The sequence below is a fragment of the Dermacentor albipictus genome, chromosome 1 (assembly GCF_038994185.2).
Source record: "Dermacentor albipictus isolate Rhodes 1998 colony chromosome 1, USDA_Dalb.pri_finalv2, whole genome shotgun sequence".
In the NCBI taxonomy this organism is placed as follows: Eukaryota; Metazoa; Arthropoda; class Arachnida; order Ixodida; family Ixodidae; genus Dermacentor; species Dermacentor albipictus.
This window is the reverse complement of record NC_091821.1, coordinates 405,741,648-405,762,878: the sequence shown is the minus strand read 5'-3', so window position 1 is coordinate 405,762,878 and position 21,231 is coordinate 405,741,648. Positions and strand designations below refer to the sequence as shown.

The following is a 21,231-nucleotide window of genomic DNA, read 5'->3' as shown; positions in this document are numbered from 1 at the left end:
TAATATGCTTCGCATAAAAATACGGAACCTGAAAATTTACCACTATCAAAAAAGTAAAAGAACATAAATTATAGTCAGTGGAGGTTCCTTGGCGAAGTCCAAACTGGCAAGGTTTTGTAAAAATTTGACAGCATGTTACGATCCTGTAATACGTGAAGGCGAAAGCCTGCTGCACGCTCGGTAATGCGCCGTCTCGCATCGTCGCGTTGCTGCTTTCGCAGTTCCGGGCTTCTTCGGCTTGTTTTCGACGCTTAGCTGCGGCTTCGCGCGTTCGTATAGCGGGGTCAGACTGGCGCCAACGACATTTCTCTTTCACAATACGTTGCGTCATCTCAGCAACGGTTTGAAACGCATGCTGTTCTGTGTGTTGTATGTGTGATTTCAATGAATGTATGCACTGTTCGTTTCACTTTGTTGAGCGCTTGTAGCCTTAGCCTTAGGGGGAAGGAATGAGCCATTGTACTTTTTGCTTGCTTAAGGCGGTATGAGCTATTGCGAAGGCCACGTAGTTTTTTTTTTTGTACTACCCGACTAGATGCCGCCTTTGTGCACGTTGTATGGGTCATTTCAATGAATGTATGCACTGTACGCTTCACTTTGATGAGTGCTTGTAGCTTCTGCATTACGGGAGGTATGAGCCATTGTATTTTTTCCTTGCTTAGGGAGGTATGAGCCATTGCTAATTATGATGGTTTTTGTAACATTCGACCGGAAGACGCGTTTTTTTTTTCAAGCCCATTGGGGGCATGCCTCTTCGCGTGGGCCGGTAAAGGCATGCCCCCAAAGGCCTTGAAAAAAAAAAAAACGAGCTACACGGGACCCCGAGAGTACGAGGAAATCGGCCTGCACACCCAAGACGGAAACGAATCCCCAAAGTAAACAAGATCAAAATCCTCGGAATGATCATTGAGGTCGACGGAGCTAACGGCGCAACCGTGAGGAAGATCGAAGGAAAAGTCACCAGCGCCACGAGACTCATAAAGAGGATAACCAACAGACACGCGGGCATGAAGGACCAGCAACACTCAAAGACATGCTGTGGGAGTGCAATGTACTTGTAGGAAGGACGGCAGTTGCTCCGGAGACCCTGTCGTCGAGGTGAGCCGCCGCTCTACGCAGCTCAGACCTCGGAACCCAGACGTGGTCAGTCCAGCAAGCCCGTGAGGTGGCGTTGAGGCAGGGCCTTGACGTTCCCCCGTAGGAGACTTGAGCCCGGGTCACGGTAAATCTTGCCGAACATACAATAAAGTTGTATCCATTCATCCATCCATCCATCCATACACCCATCCATCCAGTGGGGACATGAGCAACTTAAGGCTTTCACATTAATAATAAATTTCGCTACGTACGTATTACGCGCTTAGAAAAGAAATGTTAAGCGACTTTACTTATTGAAGACAGAATAGATACAAGCTTATAATTTATAATTGCTTCTTTATCCCCTTTCTTAAAGATTGATGTGACTTTAGCACGCTTAATTGAGTCAGGAAAACAACCTTCATCGAAAATAAGGTCGATTATATTGCTTAATGGGTCAGAAATCAAATAAGCAACCGTCAACATATGTCAATACAGACAGGAAGAAGTATTTCTAGTATTACGAATATACGCCACTCTTGTCAGAAGAAGCACGAAAGAGAGAATGAATGAGGTAAACGCTGCAAACCGGATGAAGAATGGTCTTTGTGACTACAGGATGACAAACAGAAATGCCCAGAAAAGGCATTTGCAATATCATCAGAAGGACCATAAGTGACGCCATAGTAAGTTACTTTCATTACAGACGAGCTCATAACAGGCATATTTGAAGACTTATTGAACAGTTTCCACTGTTTATTAGAGTTATTCTTATTTTTTATGAATTTTTTGTGAGAATAGCGCTTCTTGGCGTGTTTTCATAAAGAGCTAAGAAGGTTGCAATAACAGTTACAGCAAAGTGCCAAAGCGCTACTAGAGGGTTACTTCTTCATTTTTTTGTAAATATGATCCTTTTTCGGAGTGGTTAAAGGAGCAGGTGATACCCGCGAATTCTTAGGCTTTTGGTAGTTCTTGTTGCATGCAATGGTAGAAGTACCGGAGGAAACAGCTTCCAAAAATAATGTGCAGAAGACGTCATCCGCCTGCTTTGGATCAGTTACAAATTTTATTTTACACCAGTCACAATGAAAAAAATTGACTCGCCATTCCGGCCCTACAAAATTGTATGTCCGGCGAAGCTGTTGAAAACAGCCACTATAACTGCTGGGAGGGGGGGGAGGGGGGTATGCAATGCTTTATTGCTTTATACTAATGGTACTAATGGCAATTTATTTTAATGGGAGTAATTGTAATTTTGACAGCACTACCCGTTGCCTTTACATAGCGGTACTGCAACAATAATGAAATCAGTTGCTAGGCTGATTCGTTTATGTAACGAAAGGCTAGTAACGTCACACCCCACGTGGCAAGCTGCCGTCACGGCGGCAGTATTCGCATTAGTATTCTTTACCGGGAAACGTATGCGGAGAGCGCTACGTGCTTCGCATTTTTATTAGGAGCGCCGTATTATCAATAATGTGGTTAGGATGCTTGTTTTGTGTTTGTTATTTATTAAAACGTATGCTGTTTTCTATGTTGTATTCGTGATCCCAAAGAATGTATGCACATTTCTCTTCCCTTTCCTGAATGCGTGAAATATGCTTCACCTCCGCTGCGGTTGGCCTGGTATTGCACAGCCTCCGGGATCGACCCACATTTTTGACCACTAATATGGACACTACAGAATCCGACCAACGAGCGGCTAACAACTTCGCTATAAAAACTGCAATATCGTTCATAGGTGATACCCTAGCAAGGTTGCCAGGTTTGGCTACATTATGCCGATTTGGCTGCTTTTAAAGGCTCGTGGCGGCAACCTTTTCTGCCTACCTGGCTACTTTCTGGCTAGTTTAAAAATGAACATTTCCCTATAACAACTACAGGCAAACTAGGCAAATTATTACAAATAAGTGGTACAGTACGCTGTACTACGCCTTTTATGATATACACGTTGTGCAACGACTATCGTTGCCATGTTTATTTGGAAGGGAGGACGCAGACCTCCACCTTGAAACCGACGAAATCCATTCAGCAGTAACACCTTCTGTCCCATTCCATGGAATGTATTCTTTTATTGTTGATTTCTCAGAAAACTATAAGGTAGAAACAGAAGCTTTATTACAGTTTCATAATGAATTCGAGAGAACACATCGATGTATGGCTATAAAACTAGTAAAAGAACGCTTTTTTTAAGTGATATGATATTCCCTTGCAAAGTTCAGATATAGCACAAGGGTACATTGACGAAAGACTAAAGACGGAGACATATTCACACACGACATATTCACTGGTACTCGGGTTCAGTGACAACTACTCAAGTTTACTTAACACTTTATACAGGAATAACAATTCGAGACAGCATGTAAACCGGATGTTGCAAGATTCCACGAAAGGACCTCAGCGCGCGCCTCAGCTTGCAGGCTTAGCGAAAAAGAAAGATAGCGTGTAAATTGTCTGTTGCAGGATTCCACGAAAGGCCCTCAGCCCGCGCTTCACCCACCAGACTGAGCGAAGAACGGGGTGGGCGACGACGAACGAACCAGGCGTCGCCGGATGTTTTCTTTCTTCCACACAATACAAACCAGTTTCTTCGAGGCGGAGTTACTGCGGGTTATGGATAGCATGGGCGTGGTAAACCGAGTCGACGATGGTAATTAGTGGCTGGACAGTCCTCAGATTCCCTAATCGACTCGCCTAGGAAAGAAGATGAAGGTCCTGATGTGAATTGAGACGTTAACTTGCTCCTGCATGAAGTGGGATTCCGCACAGGAGGCGTGTAACTAAGCTAAATAAACCCTTTTACCTTCATTTTCTACAACTTGACGTCATAGTCGATGGGCTTGGTGGATTCCGTGCCCCGGAACGCCACCCTAGTCGCATCAAGGGGCATGCATATGTCTATTGTGGGGATGCACTAACAGCTACAGCAGAAAGCCTGCCACAGCGTTATGAATTTTCTGCACACTGCCGTCTTCTCCCGAATGGCTCTGCAACAATACAAATAACAACAAAAGATTTTGTTGATCCTTAGAAATTTCTTCGAGAACATTTTGGAGATACCCAGCTCGGATGATCTTACAGCTTATAAAATTTTTTTGTCTTCCTGACAATGTCAGTGGTAGTTAAAAATAAACATCAAGCTCAAGTAAGAGATACTTATTTCACCGAAAAAGAATGATACGCATTCACTATTTACAGTAATCGCACGAAACCATGTAGATGTTCGTCAAGCTTGCACTGATATTGCAGACGCAGAGCGTTTGCATTACTGTTTTCAATGAAACAACTATATATATGAAACCTTACCTATGTGTAAAATTCACGTGATTTGTGACGGCTTGTAAACTAAAGGAACGAGCCTCTTGATTATTTTTTTCATGCCACACTTTAATGACACCATCATAAAGGAAGGCATTCAACAAAAGTGGATACTCGCAAAGAGCCCAGCGGCCGAATAGAAAGTAGCGCACAAATTGGCAGGTATTAAAAACTGAACCACACTTCATGTTTCGGTTTTAGGCGCGCGCTTTTTGAAAGCTAGCTGGTATGCGTTACGCAGGCTGCATTGCTCGGCACGGCATTTGTTTTGCTTCTACTGCTCAACGGCGCGCTGTCTTGGTGCGGAATCGTTTTATTATTTAGTAAATATGATTGCGAATGACCTTTACAAGCGTCCATAGAATCTGAGCAGCGTGCAGTTTCCCAATGTAGACGCAAGACGCGTTGGGAAATGAAAAAAAAATATTTGTTTTGCTCCGTATAAATGCTCGTTCTGGGCTTTTTGTGCATTTATTCAATGTTGTGGCACCAGGTAAGCAGTAGTAGTTTCAGTATGAAGCTGTACCGGGTGCCATCAGCTGAAAAAAAGTAAATAACAAGCATCTGTCAGCTTGGTATTTAGACCTTATAGGAATACTGCATGTAGAGGTGAAATGTGCGAAAGTGATGAACGGCTGGCCTTACAAACAAAATCAATCTGAGTTCGCATACATGGCACAGAAAATAGCTTACTCATCGCAAACACTATCATAAAATATAAAGGAAACATCTGATTTCCAAGCAACTTCCAGTTCCCGGACACTATTTCCTCCTCTTTAAGAGCACAAATACACGGGCGACTGCGCGTTTTCGACACAACTTGGCCTAAGCCGACGCGATGGTACATTACGTACACGGAGGTGGCTACAACAGAGGCTCCCAGCCAAAAAATGCTAGACTCTTAGAGAATGCCTTCTACTCGCACTCAAGAAAAATGCGTGGGTGCAAAGCCAGTTTTCAGTCGTTCAGAAGCCGGAATTTTCGAGTTTCAGGTTGCTGGTTTTTGAGCTGCTCAACGTTATGTTCCGCCGTATTCTGCCGGCACAAACAACACACTCCCCGGTTATCACTCTTGGTAATCACTCGTCGCGTTTGTGACAAGAGGGAGTACCGAACAAAAGTATATGTTGTTGCAGAGGGGAGGGGGGTAGGGCATTGAAAGCCTCACATACTTGGCCGCGTAGGATTCAGCACACGCGAAACTAACTGCGTAACCACGGCCGAGCTGATTTTCGCCAACTGCGTCACAACGACGGGTGCGGCAACCATGCCTCAAAAGTACCCCCAAAAGTAACGAAAGTAGTTAAAATAATGTTGGGCGTCAGAGAAAGCGTCAATAACTTGTCCTAGTAAGATTAAGTGCACGCAAAAATACTGCGTCGCCACGGCCGAGTAACTTTTCGCCATCTGCGTCACAACGCCGGGTGCGGCAACGGTTCTTCAAAAGTATGCCAAACAGTAACGAAATTAGTCACAATAATGTTGGGGGTAAGGTAAAGCGTCACGAGCTCTTTCCACTAAGATTCAGCAATTGCGAGGCTAACAATGTCACCACGGCCGAGCTGCTTTTTCGTTAACTGCATCACAACGCCAGGTGCGGCGAGCGTGCCCAGCAACACTCGAGGAGAGATGCTGGTAGAATTCGCGGAAAGCATTGAGCTCCGAATAATGAACACCTTCTTCAGGAAGTGTAGGAACGAAAGGTGGCCCTGGAAAAACCCCAATGGTGACACAAGAAATGAAATTGATTTCATACTTTCGGCCAACCCCAGCATTGTGCAGGAGGTAGAAGTGTTTGGTAAATTGAAGTGCAGTAATCATAGTTTAGTGAGGTCTAGGATTTACCTCAATTTGAAGAGAGAAAGAGCAAAATTGGTCATTAAGAAACAGGACAGCCTAGACGCAATAAGGGTAAAGCGGGCCAATTCAGGCTTGTACCTGCAAACAAACACGCAGCCTTAGAACAGCGAGATGAAGATGATATAGTGATAATGAATGAAACCATAACTAGGCTGGCTTCAGAAGCAGCAATTGAAGGGAGAGGTAAAGCATCAAGGCAACCAGCAGGTAAGCTCTCCTAAGTAACAGAAGACCTAATACAGAAACGACAAAGAATGACGACAAAGAATGAAAGTGTCCGAATCAAGAGATCAGATAGAATTCGCGGAACTGCCAAACTGATCAGCAAGGAGAAAATACAGGTTATTCGAAATTATAACTTGAGAAAGACTGAGGAAGCAGTAAAACATGGACGCAGCATGAAATCAGTGAGAAGGAAACATGGTATAGGACAAGCTAAGATGTATGCGCTGAAAGATGAGTAGGGTAATATTGTCAGCAAACTCGAAGATATAGTAAATGCAGCGGAAGAATTCTATATTTGCCTCTACAGTACCGAGAGCAGCCACGATACCTCCATTCGAAGTAGCAATGAACAGGTTGCAGACTCCTCCCATAACTAGCGATGAAGTTAGAGGGCCTTGCAAGGCATGAAACGAGGAAAATCAGCAGGAGGAGATAGAATAACAGTCGATTTAAACAAATATGGAGGAGACTTAACGCTTGAAAAACTGGCAGCCCTTTATACGAACCATCTATCGACTTCAAGGGTCCCAGAGAATTGGAAGAATGCCAACATTCTACTAATCCACAAAAAGGGAGACGTCAAAGAATTGAAAAATTATAGGCCCATTAGCTTACATCCAGTACTATATAAAATATTCTTCAAGATAATCTCCAATAAAATAAGGGCAGCACTGAACTTCCGTCAACCAGGGTAACAGGCTGGTTTCAGGAAGAGATACTCTACAATGTATCACATCCATGTCATCAATCAGGTAACAGAGAAATCCGCAGAGTAGAGTCAGCCTCTCTATATGGCTTTCATAGGTTACGAAAAGGCCTGTGATTCAGTAAAGACACCAGCAGTCATAGAGGCATTACGTAATCAAGGTGTATAGACAATTTCTCTAAATAGATTGGAAAATATCTACAGATGTTCTACAGCTACCTTAATTCTACACGAGAAAAGTAGGAAGATACTCCTATAATGAAAGGGGTCAGACAAGGAGACACAAGCGGCTCCAATGCTATTCACTGCGTGCTTGGGAGAAGTATTCAAGCTGTGAAACTGGTAGGCTTAGGAGAGAGGATCAACGGCGAATATATCGGCAACCTACGATTTGCAGATGAGATTGTCCTGTTCATTAACAGCGGGGACGAGTTACAACAAATGATTCAGGACCTTAACAGAAAGAGTGTAAGAGTGGCGTTGAAGATTCATATGTAGAAGACAAAGATAATGATCGATAGCCGGGCAAGGAAACAAGAGTTCAGGATCGGCAGTTGGCCTCTTCAGTCTGCTAAGGAGCACGTTTATTTAGGTCAAAAACTCACAAGGGACCCTGATCATGAGAATGCCATTTACAGAAGAGCAAAAATGGGTTGGAGCGGATACGGCAGACATTGTCAGATTCTGACTGGAAGCTTGCCATTATCATCGAAAAGATTGGTGTACAATCAATGTGTTCTACCGGTGCTAACATATGGGGAAAAAACTTGGAGACTTACAAATAGGCTCGAAAACAAGAACCGAACCGAGAACCGTACAAAGAGTGATGTAACGTAGAATGTTAAGGATAACGTTAAGAAACAGGGATAGAGTAATGTGGATCCTAAAGCAAACGGGATAGGCGATATTCTAAGTGACATTAGGAGAAAAAAATGGAGCTGGGCAGGTCATGTAATGGGTAGGTTAGATAACCGATGGACTATTAGGTTTACGTAATGGGTGCCAATAAATGGAAAGCGCAATAGAGGTCGGCAGAGGGCTAGGCGGGGTGATTAAGAAATTCGCAGGTGCTAGTTGGAATCGATTGGCGCAGGACAGGGGTAATTGGAGATCGCAGGGAAAAGGCCTTCGTCCGGCAGTGGACATATAAAAGGCTGCTGCTGATGATGATGAACAAGAAGAATAAGGTGATGATAATTAATGTTTGGGCCCATAGCGTCGCGAATATGTCCCAGTACAATTAAGTACACGCCAAACATACCTGTCCCAACGGCCGAGCTGTTTTTTGCTAACTGTGCAGCAACGAAAGGCTCCGTACCGAAAGCCTAAATTGCTTGAAATGCAGCCCATGGAGACTATCAAGCGAGATTTCTCACCTTGTCATAGTCCAATAGTGCAGTGGTGCCGTGAAGTGCAGAAGAAACGCAAGAACGCGGCGACAGCCCAAGAAACCAGGCTACATCCAAAAAACACAAACGGGTCACCGAACACGCGAATGCTCACATGCGCAAGCCGGCTTCATTCGCTTCAGTGGCGTGCCTGGGGCATGACGCATGCAAGTAGCGCGTCTGGCGTGTCCAAGGAGGTTAAAACAAAAAGCTTTAAAATTTTTCCGGTTAGCGTATCATCTACATTCGCAAAACAAAATCACTTAAGTTATGAGAGTTATGAGCCTGCGCTGCACTGTTTCAGAGGTGAAGTCCAGGCAAGCGCTGGCGTCACCTCTGCTAGTAAGCAGTAGCGAGCTCCAGAGTGAGTGAGTGAGTGAGTGAAACCTTTATTGAGCTGTAATAATTGTGTTCTGCGGCTGGGGTGGATTCTTCAGAGGACTCTTCCTCTTTGTGTATTTCCCGGAGGTCTTCACCCGCTGCTTTGTCCGTCCTAAATCGTAGTGGTCGGCTCGCCTCTGTACAACACTCCGTTAGCTTCTGCTGTCCGTCGTGCACGCCGCACTAGACGAGAAAAATTTAAAACCTCCTTGGGCGTGCCACTGGCCTTTCGCTGGGCAACACATCCAAGAAAAATAAGTCGCAAAGTTCATTTATCTTCAAAACTCTCTAATTTTAGCGGGAAAGAAAAAAAAACCAATCGATCAGTGTCTGCTAACTTCATTTCCCATTTTTGCGCCTATGCTTGCGGAAGCTAACGGACTGTATTAAAATTAGCTTGGCCTATTTCCTATTGCCAGTTTTCGTCAAGCGTCCGCTCTTGTTGGATTTCTTTCTCCATGGTATCATCATCATCTATGTTATTTTATTATGCGAAGCATATTACGAGAGCTCAACCCAGCTCCTCAGGCGCGGCGGTGTCGCCTTCAATGACCTTTGACCCCATGCCATACCACGTGACACCGTGACGTCACGACATAGGAGAAACGGGGCTCCAACTCGCGCCGTCGCTCGCGGCGTCGCGGCGGTATATAAGCAGCTGCGCTTGTTTCTAGGTGGCTTTGGCTCAACTCTTGCAAGATGGGCTGGGTGGGAATCGAACCAGGGTCTCCGGTGTGTGAGACGGAGACGCTACCACTGAGCCACGAGTACGATGCTTCAAAGCGGCACAAAAGCGCCTCTAGTGAATGCGGTGTTGCCTTAGAAACGAGCTGTTTCTAGGCGTGCGTCGCTTGCTCAGGCGCACATTTCGTTGCCGCGCCGAACACTGCGTTGCTCGACGCTCACCGCGTCCAATGCGGGGCGCGTAGTCGCTGCGCCGTAGCCCATTTTCTTTCAGCCCTTGGCGGGTCGACGGGAACGCTGTCGCGTTCCACTCTTGAAGGCGAAGCAGAGTAACGCATGAGTTGTTTCTTCGTCTAGCCGAACCAAATATAGCCAAGCAACAGCAGTTCACCAGGCTAAACAGTGGTTCAACAACTAAAATAAAGGCTAGTATGCTTCGCATCCTGGGCTTAACCTTAGCTAAGCCACAGCCATCTTTTACGATAACAATCATATTGACGTAGACGTAAATGCTTGGGATATACTGGCACGTACCCACATGGCGGCATTGGCACTCAACTTAACTTTCAACGTCGTCCGCGTTGTTGTCGGTCTCGTCTGTGTGGTGGTCAGTGTTGATGCTTCATTAAGCTATACCAAACTTGCGGACAACTTTCCGTGGCAATGAAAGGAAAGCTACTGGTGCGCGGCTGCTGCACATGGGTTTACGGCGTCAAGTAGTCGACCAGCGTTTCACATTGCTTTTGGTTGGTCGGAACAGACGCTGAATCAGCAGAGCTGCACGTGCGACGGTTTCGCGTTTGTGCGTTTGCCCAGACGCGGAAGGGAAAAGCCGCAAGATAAGTAAACTTCTACATTCAGTGGTGTGTCTTATCTTCTTTAACGGTTGCATATTAAGGTGTTTATGCTTTCTCTTCCCCAGCTTAAACTAACGTGGATGAAACCACGGGATTCTTTCCTTAAGCGTTCTCCCTTGAGGGAGCTTTGCCTGTGTACTTTCTATTATTGCCACAAAAGTTGTCAGCGAGTGCAGATGCTATATTAGATACTATATTACTGAAACGCCGTAGTTTTTCTTACCAGATAAAATTGTATTAACTTATTTGTCCATCAGAACTTCCGCGATTTGCAGCGCTCAAAAAACAATCGTGAAACATTTCATTCACAGCATATGCTTTTTACACTGAATCGTAATAAAAAAAGTCTTCGACCATTACGGAACTCCTCAATGGGAAATTTGATCGCAGCTCGATACGTGTGTTTATTTCGCGATATATTGAGGCAAAAAAACTGGCTGTGGCTTAGCTAAGGTTAAGCCCAGAATGCGAAGCATACTAGCCTTTATTTTAACGCGACAGCGTTAAGGAGCTCGTGTCGCAGAAAAGCCGGTGTCGTCGGCGTCGGCTCAGGCGTGCGGCGCTTGCTCAGGCGCACATTTCGTTGTCGCGCCGAACGCTGCGTTGTTCGACGCTCACCGCGTCCGATGCGGGGTGCGTAGTCGCTGCGCCGTAGCAAAGCCACCTAGAAACAGTCTCTGTAGCACGCCGCAACCTTCGCTTCTCATTCCAACGAGCAGCTCTGTCTCCAGGAGGCATCTCACCTCGTGAGTGTCTAGCAGAGGCAAGCGCAGCTGCTTATATACCGCCGCGACGCCGCGAGCGACGGCGCGAGTTGGAGCCCCGTTTCTCCTCTGTCGTGACGTCACGGTGTCACGTGGTATTGAAGGCGACACCGCCGCGCCTGAGGAGCTGGGTTGAGCTCTAGTAATATGCTTCGCATAAAATTTGAGACCGAAATCACCGCAGCGACTGGCAGTAGGCCAGTGCCGTCAGCGCCTTCGCAGAGGGAGGGGCAGTATGGCAATGCTGGCAAGATGAGCGGCATCGGAGCCACATGTGGCAGACGATGACGAACGCGCGAGCAGTCTCACGAGCGCGTTTGTACGGTTACGCCGGTGGACGCCGATACTCAACCCAGGAACGAGCACCTAAGAGTTGCGCTCTAAAATTGGAAAACAATATGAGGACTCACAATCTGCGAGTGATGTAATTTCAACGGTATCGAAGCGCTCTTTGCAGGTTTAATGTTTCACTGGGCGCCGACTAATGCCGGCGGTTTCCCGTCGGTCTCATCTCGTGCAGCGTCGTGGTGCGAAGCCTGCAACGCCACTGGCGGCGCCCATGACTCATGTAGTTTCTCACACTATCACGATTCAAGTGTTTGTTTGATTCACTGTGACATTTATGAGGCAACAGCTGCCCACTTCGAAGCAGTCGAGTCGTCGTCCTGCACTGTTTCGTGCTATCACTCCCGAACTTTACTTGTATCTCCTTTAGATGTTAATCTCGATGCTTTCACAGCAAAATATCAATGACAGTTGCCTGCTGTTTTCGAAATCCATTGTCGGTATCCCAGCCTATTAATCTTAGCAAGAGTGGCTGCAATCACTGCACGTGGCTCCTGAGATTTTACGGCACCGGCTGTTACGGTTGGCTTGTAACACCCCGGAAAAAGAAAGGACGCTAGAAGGACCCTGCTCAACCGGAACGAAGGATGGATTCCTGATTTGCCATGATTGTCTCGAGTGGATGACTGGTCTGGCAGGTTCCCCGCAGTGCTTGCGCAGTGTATGTGCATGCCTAAGCGGAACGAAGGATGGATGCCTAATTTGCTATGGTTGTATCGAGGGGTTGCCGTTCTCGCTGGTGCCCGCAGTGTTTACAGGCCCCTTGGTGTGTGTGCGGGAGAACACTATTCACAAACTGGTTGACTCAAAGAGGGACCCTTTCCACGAACTGCCAAGCTCTACAGGAGAACTTCTGCGAGCGAATGTCGGCTAGAAGGAAGGATCAAGCCGCCAATCTCGGACCTACAGGCTCACCAAAAAGTGAGAGCAGCTGCAAAGCCGCGACGAGGACTTACAACGTCACCTGCGGAGTGCCACCTTCGGAGGCGGGCCCGTACAGGCTCACCGAAAGTGGGAGCCGCCCATCCACAAGCCGACTCAGTGCCTTCATGCGACGTTGACGTGAACAAGATCCCGCCTACGATTTTAGTGATACCTATTTAAAAGGCCTCCGCAATGTACTTTTACACTTCATTATCTTCTTCTCATTTTTCACCAACCATTGAATACACAGTGCAAGTTTTGCACTAGCCATCGTCTCGTCCTTGCCTGGTCGCCATGGTCTACCGGACGCCTGCAGCCTGCCGACGAAGCCATGCTACCCAATAGTAACGCCGGTCGGGCTTCGAGAAACAGGCGTCACAACAACTGATTGGCAGTGGTAGGGTGCGCTACCCTGGAGAACGCAACACCACCGACATTACCGTTACACGTTACGAATGGCTGCTTGGGCGAAAGACAGTGCCAAACACTTCGCGAATAGCGATTTATTTACCGGAACGGTAAATTTTTTTACGTCTGCAGATATACGGCGAGTGCTCGATCGTCGTTCACTTCAAATAAGTAGAAACCATGTAGCACTGACATGGAATTATTGACGAAATGAGGCGAAACGTACAAGTTTACGGATATAAGCAGCGTGGCATTCCACTTAGAGGAGCTAATATAACGACAGGGCTTCCCAAACACCTCGCACTTCTGATTTTGGTAGCACCTTCTCGCTTTTTGCGCCCTGTCACCGCGTCCCCCTTCTTGTGTACGCACCGCACGAAGTGAAAAGGGGTTCATTTCATATCGCTATAGCCAGAAATGAACTACACTCAACTCGGGACACCAATATCATTGTGACCAGCTTGTGACCAGCTTTTTACAGTCATGAAGCCGGAAGAAATAGACGGTGTTGTAGTGCCCTGCGCGTCGTAATTCCCTTCAGGTGTGCTGCTTAAAGCATATGGAAGAAGGCTAAGGAGCCTGGCGCATGACCATAGCATTTCCAAGGAGGCACTTGAGCTTACTATACCACGGTATTAGTCGCCCGAGCTCTCGCCTCGAAACACGCGCAGAACGCGCGAACATGGTCTAACTTTTCAGCCAGCAACCTCAGACCTCAGCATCAACATCTGCGCAAACGCCTCAAATGCGTAACGTTGTTACGTGGTCTTTCAAAGGGGTTGGAGCTGTGCAATTGTTGTTTTTACGAATTTTCATCTTATCGCCTTCGTGTCCTGGAAGAAGCGAAACATGAAACCACCGAAGCATACGTTAGCAGACCCGCCACCGCGAGGCGACTAGAGGCTACAGCCTGCCTATTACCTGACAAAGGCCTACCTCTCCTTCATATATTTTTATGGGTAGGCTTCAGGGTTGTCAAGTTTATTCTTCCATAGCTGCAACGTCGTCCTTGCAGTTATAGAGCAACGCTGCATGTTTCTATCACTGTCAATGATTCGCGCTTAGGATGAAACTTCCCATTTTCTTTTAAAGCGAAGGCTTCACTAACCGCATCGAGCCCAGTTTCACCATCGCCGTCAATTTGACCTTCATTTGACCGCAGCTGCGCCGTAGCCTTGGTAACGCATCCCGCCGGAGGCATATGCGCTCTCCGCAGCAGGGTCGCCTCCTGACCACGTGATTCGCCGTGCGCCTGGCTAAGAGGAGCGCCGCGCTCGCCCAGTCAGTACGAGTGCGAGCTTGGCCATGGCATAGAGTTTCATACAAAAATTACTGTAGGAAACTCTATGGGCCATGGATGAGAGTGAGGCCGGGCCGTCTTCTCTGAGCGTTGCGCGGGAGCGGGAGGCTTTGAGCAGTCGTCGCCAAGCGGCGTCTGAGCACCCTGCGGATATCGCCCGGTGAGCTGCTTCGCTGGAGAGGGCCCGGAATGCGACAAGCGTCGCACCGTTGAGATCAACGTAGCGACCGAGTTCGCGCCCTGTCCATTTGTGCTTCGACGCTGTCCATGTTCGCGGCGTCTCTTTGCATGTCTAGCACTTGCGCTTTCCCTGTGGCACAACAGGCGTCACACCGTCGAACGATGCGTGTCTACGCAAGTCCGATCACAGTCTGTCTTGCCACCGACCTAGGCACAGTTGTCATACCTGACTTAACGATGATTGTATACCTATGTATACTAATTACAGCTAAATCAAAGGTAAACGAAGCGAAAGCAAGACTTAACTAGGCTAAACCGAGCTTTTGCTTTGCATATCCAGGATTAGCTGAGCTAGGCCACAGCCAATTTTTTTTCACACTTGAAGCAAAGAAGGAGCCAGCGTACTCAATAGGGTGCCACCCTCCTTTTACATTTCTATTAGAGAGGAGCACGGTGTCCTGCAATGGTGGACAAACAATTTCACAAAGCTGTCGACCAGGTTTGACGACGTTGCTGAGCCTCATCTCGTGAGGCTTGTGTGTTTTCCGGACACCACACCTCAACTTGCAGCGGTTGCCGGGGATTTCGCCTCAACCTGTTCTCAACGTCATTACTGACACAAAGATTGAGTACTCAAAGTCAACCTCACTTTACGAATTGGAGGTTGGCCACTCAGTGTCGAATCTACTTGTTCATTTTTGTTTTTCATGCCTTAAACCTAGATAAAAGACTTCTGATGTCTCTGACACAGACGGCTTAAAGCCAGAAGACAATGAATTTAACATAATACTTTAAGAAGCAGTTTGTTCAGCAGGAGCTTTCAGCTGCAAAATGTGCTATGAAAACATGTCGTATGACGTTGATACACTATACCTCCACAGGGGCATATTCTGATGACGTAAATGTTTGCCTAAGAAGAAGGTCCACTAAGTACTGCCGGCTCATTCTATAACGAGTAGCAGATATGCACATAAGCGAGTGGGCAGGAATGTTTGACTTCAAATTTTAACCTCGGCGAGCACTCGGCCTCATTCAACTTCAGATTTACACGTGAAGTTGAGGTGATGATTATTCACCTCAATCACAGAGTTTCTACCAGTTGCTTACCTTACATAAACCATGCCTTACTTCCTGAGGGGCGCGTCAAAGAGAGATTGAGGTCGACCTCACTAGTACAGAACCTCGCCTTGCACTCAGATCCCCTTACTGTGTTTGCACAATGATTCTTGTACCCACTATTAGTTTGGTGCTCAACATTAGGAAAATTTTATTACGCTGCAGAGTGACAAAAAGCAGAAAAATCGCAACTTGGCTGATGAACAGCCTTATATTATATCATCTTCAGTTCTTCATACCTTTATGTGTTATTTGTGTCCACTGCACCAGTGATTGCAGGCAGATATTTGACGCGAGTTTCTACAACAAAAAATTGCAGAAATTTTTGCGTGCTATTGCAGTGTGATATATGTGTGATGGAGATGACCAACGCGTTTTTTATCGTGATTAGGACAGGTTCGAATAGCTATTAGGTGGAATGAGAAACGTGGGCCGTCTTTTGAGCTGATTTGGGAGCTGTGCCTTCTTGGCGAAAGCCAAGAGCGAGTCCAAGACCACCGTATTCGGAACCGTCTATCCGGTCGCTGGCCTGATCAGGAATGTGATAGAAGGCCCGACGAAATGCTGGACGTTACACAACACACTACTGCAAGATTAACCTATTTATAGCCAAAGGCGCTGCTAAAATGAATTTTGCCTGCAGTTTTCATGACACGCCTCACAGGATGTTCTTGGGATATTCCCAGGATAGTCTTGCTGTTAACCGTTTCAAGAATATGCCGTCTTTGAAAAAGAAAGATATAATGATAAAATGGGTGTTTCGCCTGATGTTGGCACCTCGATGGTTCTCGTTGAGGCTTCAAGTACCACGGTGTAGACTGGCCTTACTTAAACTCTTGTTTCTCCATGTCATTCTGGTCCACCCAAGTATGTAAGTTGTACGCCCATAACAGACGAAGAGGGTAGAATGTAATATCTTTAGGAACAAAAATACAACAAAGACACATTTCTAGTTGCAATAACAGCTAGAAACATGTGCTATACAGAGTCAACTATACAGCAGAATTGCGGTGCTATATTTAAAAAGTGGACGGGTCGCAGACACTGATTTCCAAGCCCACTTACAAGTGTTACAGGCTCTGAAGGGCAGTTTTTGGGGTCGGGTAATATATCAATGACGGAAAGTTTCATATTAATTACTCCTCGGTGAAGGGAACGAACTGAAAAGAGGAATCCGCATGAAGTTGTGGAATTCCGTAAGAATTAAAAAAAGGTATCATAACATTACTTAATCTTCTCAGGCTCTCTATTGAGAATAAGTAAATCAGCTGTATGGTAGATTTAAATATGACTTGACGAAGGTACCACTTTCGTGGGCACTTGTACTTTTGGCACCTTTAGTGGATAATAACGATAACGAAGCCTCATTTCGTGTTTTCCGGACCATGTTCTATTTTCAGGTTCCCAGTCTTCATTTTTCTATTTCTCTGGCTTGCGGACTTATTTCTTTGTGACATAGGAAAGCACTGAAGGCACGTCCAGTAGCCATATTTCCGAAAGACTGCTAAATGATCACTATCTTCCTAAAAAAGAAAGCACACTAAAACAACGAAGCACCATAGTTAAAATATAAAGTACCAACGTATTCTGAAAAGGAGACCGACGGCTGCACTGCCAAGTGTGATCATTCGCACGTTAGAGGTTTTCTGTAGATTGGTTCTTGTTTTGTTTACGAAAGAAATTGTTCTCAGGTAGAATTGTGGGCTACCGATTACATGCGTTCAATATTGCTGGCTAACTTTCTGTTTCACCAAAAACCGTAACTGAAGATTAGTAGTCATTCGTAAGAGGTAGGTTCGAATTGCTCTCAAGATTACCGCTGTAGTGGATATTCGATCAATTAAAGAATATTTGAAAATATTACCGAAAAAAACGTAATTATTTACGTGTAATTGATTAGGCCAAAATGTTATTTTTGTACTCCTCAATGTAACGGTAGCATAGGCTTGGCGTATATTGGCACTTCTCTGAAAGCGGCGCTTCGATCACAGGCACAAAGCACAGATGAACAACTGACCTGGCTTGTCCTTCGACTATGTGAGTTTGTTTTAGGTACTTATGAGCAGTGTTTCGGTGGCGTGGTTCTGAAGATCCGTTTTACTTACATGTTTTGTTTGCACATTTTTAAATATTTCCAAACGAAATAGTTTTTTGTGATCTTCTACCTTTCATTTTGTACAGTGTTGTGAAATGGTCGCAAAGATAGTTTCGTGTTATTACTGCCTCATCGAAAGCGTTTTGTGCATTCTTCTGAGGCATTAAAATAATAATCTTGAAAGAATGTTAGCAAGCGAATAGGACACCAAGAAATGAACGAAAATTCTAGTCATCAAAATATGCCTTTATTCATACGTTCAACAGAATGCTTGAAACATGCCTTAGTGTTGCGGGTCCTGTAGTTAAGCATTTTTCGGAATCTGTCGCGCAATGAAGGAAAACTCGCTGCACGCACTGAGCGCATGTAAATACGTAAACGACAGACATGAACGAGCCTTTTTGCTAGTCATAAGATATGGCCCATTCGCACCAGCTGAAGTTGACTTCAAGCCGTTGCTCAAACAAAAAGAATGACACTCGCTAGGAAACCTTGTAGCTGCAATCTGAACGTAAATCGAAATGTGCCTACTGTCGCAAAGTAAAACAAAATGTTGCCTTACAATTTCGGGGGAACATCAGCTGGAAGTAACGACTTCAGTCTTCCATAGCTCTCAAAAACATGAGGTACTGATACGTGGTGCGTTAGATTTGTGGCCTAACCTCATTATGAACGTTGCATATATGTTTTTCACTTGACAGGAATATGTGTTTATCATGTCAACCACTGTTTAAACTGTAGTTTAAATTTAAAACAAAATATTTTAGTGAGTGGCAGATTGGATTTTCTAGCGCACGTGCGCATTTGAAATTTTACTCGAATAGGTTGACTAAACATTCATAAGCGACGACGCATTTTGAAAAACGTTACTTTGTAATACGCTTACACTCAAAGTGCGGCTATATATTAACTGCGATGTGGCCGTTCTGCACAAGAGCACAAGAGAGTTCATAGCACATAATACAAACAAAACTCGGCAATACTGTCGTTCAGCTCAATAAAAATCGGAATGTGGTATGGAACTTGTGAAGTCTTGTTTTCCGTGACATGAAGTCAGAATACGAACAGCTATGTCAACTTGGCTCTACAGCAGTACATGGAGTGCTGTGTATCGGCTGGAGAAATCGCCGCAGGCACTGTTTACATGAAATTCATTAAGCAGGCGAATGATTGGGTAAAACTTTCGTCAGAGCATTCAGCATGTGGGAAAACGCTAGTAAGTATAAGGGTGACCGTTTTAAATGAAGTTAACGTCTTATTGTTTCCTTACTTCCAATAAATACAAACACTCGGCACACACGAAAACGCGGAGAAACATGAAACGAACAAAAATGTGTAGCGCGCAGAGCACAGCTCATCCCTAAAGGCACAATACATGAATAATGAAACTTCTTTCTGCCGGCAAACGTGCTCTTGTAAGGAATTTCTCAACCACTGACGGGTGCAATTAAACGGAAGCTGAAACAGCGTTACCCTGTCGAAAAGAGTTGGATGTCTTAAACATGACGGATGGGAATACATCATGTGCCGAAAAACAGGTGTATGAAAAGCTTGTAGCGCTGGCAAACCTCCTCCGTAAATGCCCGTTACTATTAGTATACTTTCGTGATGGAACATGATGGTATGCTTACGCCACAGACCTACGTTGGCACGATACAGTGTTTCCTTGAATTGAATGCAGGTTGCTGGTTACTGCAGCCAGCACGATTATCTGGCTTTTTGTAAAACGCCTTACCGGCCAAACGCAGTATCAACATTATTATGTTCCCATATGTTATCAATGCCCTAAAGGAACTTCGACCTCCTAGTTGCCGCGTAAAAGAAATAAAGGTCTTTGCTTGACTTGTGTTATTCAATTATTTGTTAATAGCTGCGGAAAATCAGGTTATACGGACGTAAAAAACTCCCCAAGATGCGAAAAACTATCACTCAAAACAGCGCAAGATGCTTGAAGAGAATATTCCTGAACACTTTGCGAGACGGTTGGCATCTAGAAGAAAATGACGCATCACCGATGATTCAATTAGAACCGGGAGGTCAACAAAGGCCGCCAGCCTCAACCATTAGCGTGCCTTTTTTTTTCGCTGCGAGATATGACTGAGTCAGCTTCCGCTTAATTTGTCAGTGAGACCATACGTCCGACTGTAGTTTCCTTCCACATCCGAGTCGACCATGTGATAGTGAGGTGAACAGGGCTACAGGCTCTCTTTTTCACTCTCCCTGTGCGGCCGCTTGGGTTTTCTGGTGATGTGCTTGCACTCGGGCCTATCCACTCTCTCGGCCCAGTCGCAGTTGCCATTGTCCTGGTTCCACACGGTGCCTCCCTCGCAGAACATCACCATGGGCGTGCCGTACACGCACCAGTAGTACTTGGTGCAGTCGTTTTCGTGCGGGATGAATGAGATGGTGGGACTGTCGCAGTCTCGCGGGTAGCTCTTCGGCACGACCACCTTAGACGTGGTCGTCTCCGTGCTGGGCAGCGGAGTCGTGGTCCCTTTCCACTGGCCGTCGTCGAATGTCGAGCGCACTGGTGGTTCTGTGGGCTCCGGCTGCGGCACGTCGTAGTCGGCCAGCTTCTCGTAGATGACGTTGATCAACGCGTTCTTGCGGCCGCACACTCCCTGGAAGTCGTCCATGTCGACGGCCCAGATCATGGCGCCGCCGTAGCCTTGACCCATGATGTAGTCCATCTGAGCAAGAATGAATAAAGGCGCAGAGATGAAAGATGATGAACGGGAGAATGGCACTTGTTTATTTACAGCTTCCTTGCGATTGTCCTTGTTAGTGACAACTGTCACTTATTAAAAAAAAAATAATGACCCCTGACAGTGTGTTACAAATGGCACAAATATTGCTAGTGGTCATCTCTAGTAGTTGATTGGCTTTTGCTGTAGTTACGTAAAGTCAGACTGTGTTTTGTTATCAATAGTTTTATTTTTGTCGTTTTCCTTAGAAATAAGACGTTTCAGTCTAGCTGGCATTTTCTGGCACGTAACTCCGCATATCTTGCAGTGAATAAGGAAGATGCCAGAACACGGTGGACAAAATTCTGGACTATGGTATTTCAAGCAGACAGAAAAGTCGAACACATACGCGTTACAAAGTAAAGAGTATGAAAACAAGTGCGCAATGAACAGAATCAGTGTGAAAAATATTACTGCGTACCTACGGCATGTCTAAGGACGGAAGTACTTTATGGACAATGGCGTAAGCGGTATTAGGTGTTAGGATGTGCCGCTTAAACGAATGGAAAGGTTCTATCGAAGGTATTTGCGTTATCGACAAAACTTCAGCGGTGTCTCTTTGTGCTCATCAGGCTAAAAAAATAACGCACACTTGCCTTTCCTGCGAGGCGTGTGTTAACTCGATGGGATTATTTGACGGTTCTCCCTAGGGTGTTACTAAGACTATACACATTATCAAAATAAACCTGACTTGATGCAGGCGTTTCACGCGCATATAAAGGCTTGAACTCGTTTTTTATTGAACTTCTATGTTACGTTGTGCGAGCATGCATGTAGCTTACACACCAGTTCACTCCGTTTCTGACTTAATTATAAATGCATTTTTGGTAAGCTTCTATGCATGAGAAAACTATTTGCC

The 21,231-nt window shown here is 45.6% G+C and overlaps 2 protein-coding genes across 2 annotated transcripts in view; one reads left to right on the top strand and one right to left on the bottom strand.

Annotated features, from left to right (window-relative positions):
* LOC135903541 (uncharacterized) overlaps positions 1 to 21,231 on the top strand; it is a 267,224-nt gene that overhangs the window by 161,289 nt on the left and 84,704 nt on the right. The gene's annotated exons all lie outside the window — the stretch shown is intronic.
* The window catches only part of LOC139054690 (endochitinase-like), a 36,440-nt gene continuing 33,062 nt past the window's right edge, over positions 17,854 to 21,231 (bottom strand). Inside the window, exon 10 of the mRNA XM_070532137.1 lies at positions 17,854 to 20,318. Coding sequence (XP_070388238.1) covers positions 19,824 to 20,318 — 495 coding nt within the window. The 3' untranslated portion in view covers positions 17,854 to 19,823. The remainder of the gene's footprint in view (positions 20,319 to 21,231) is intronic.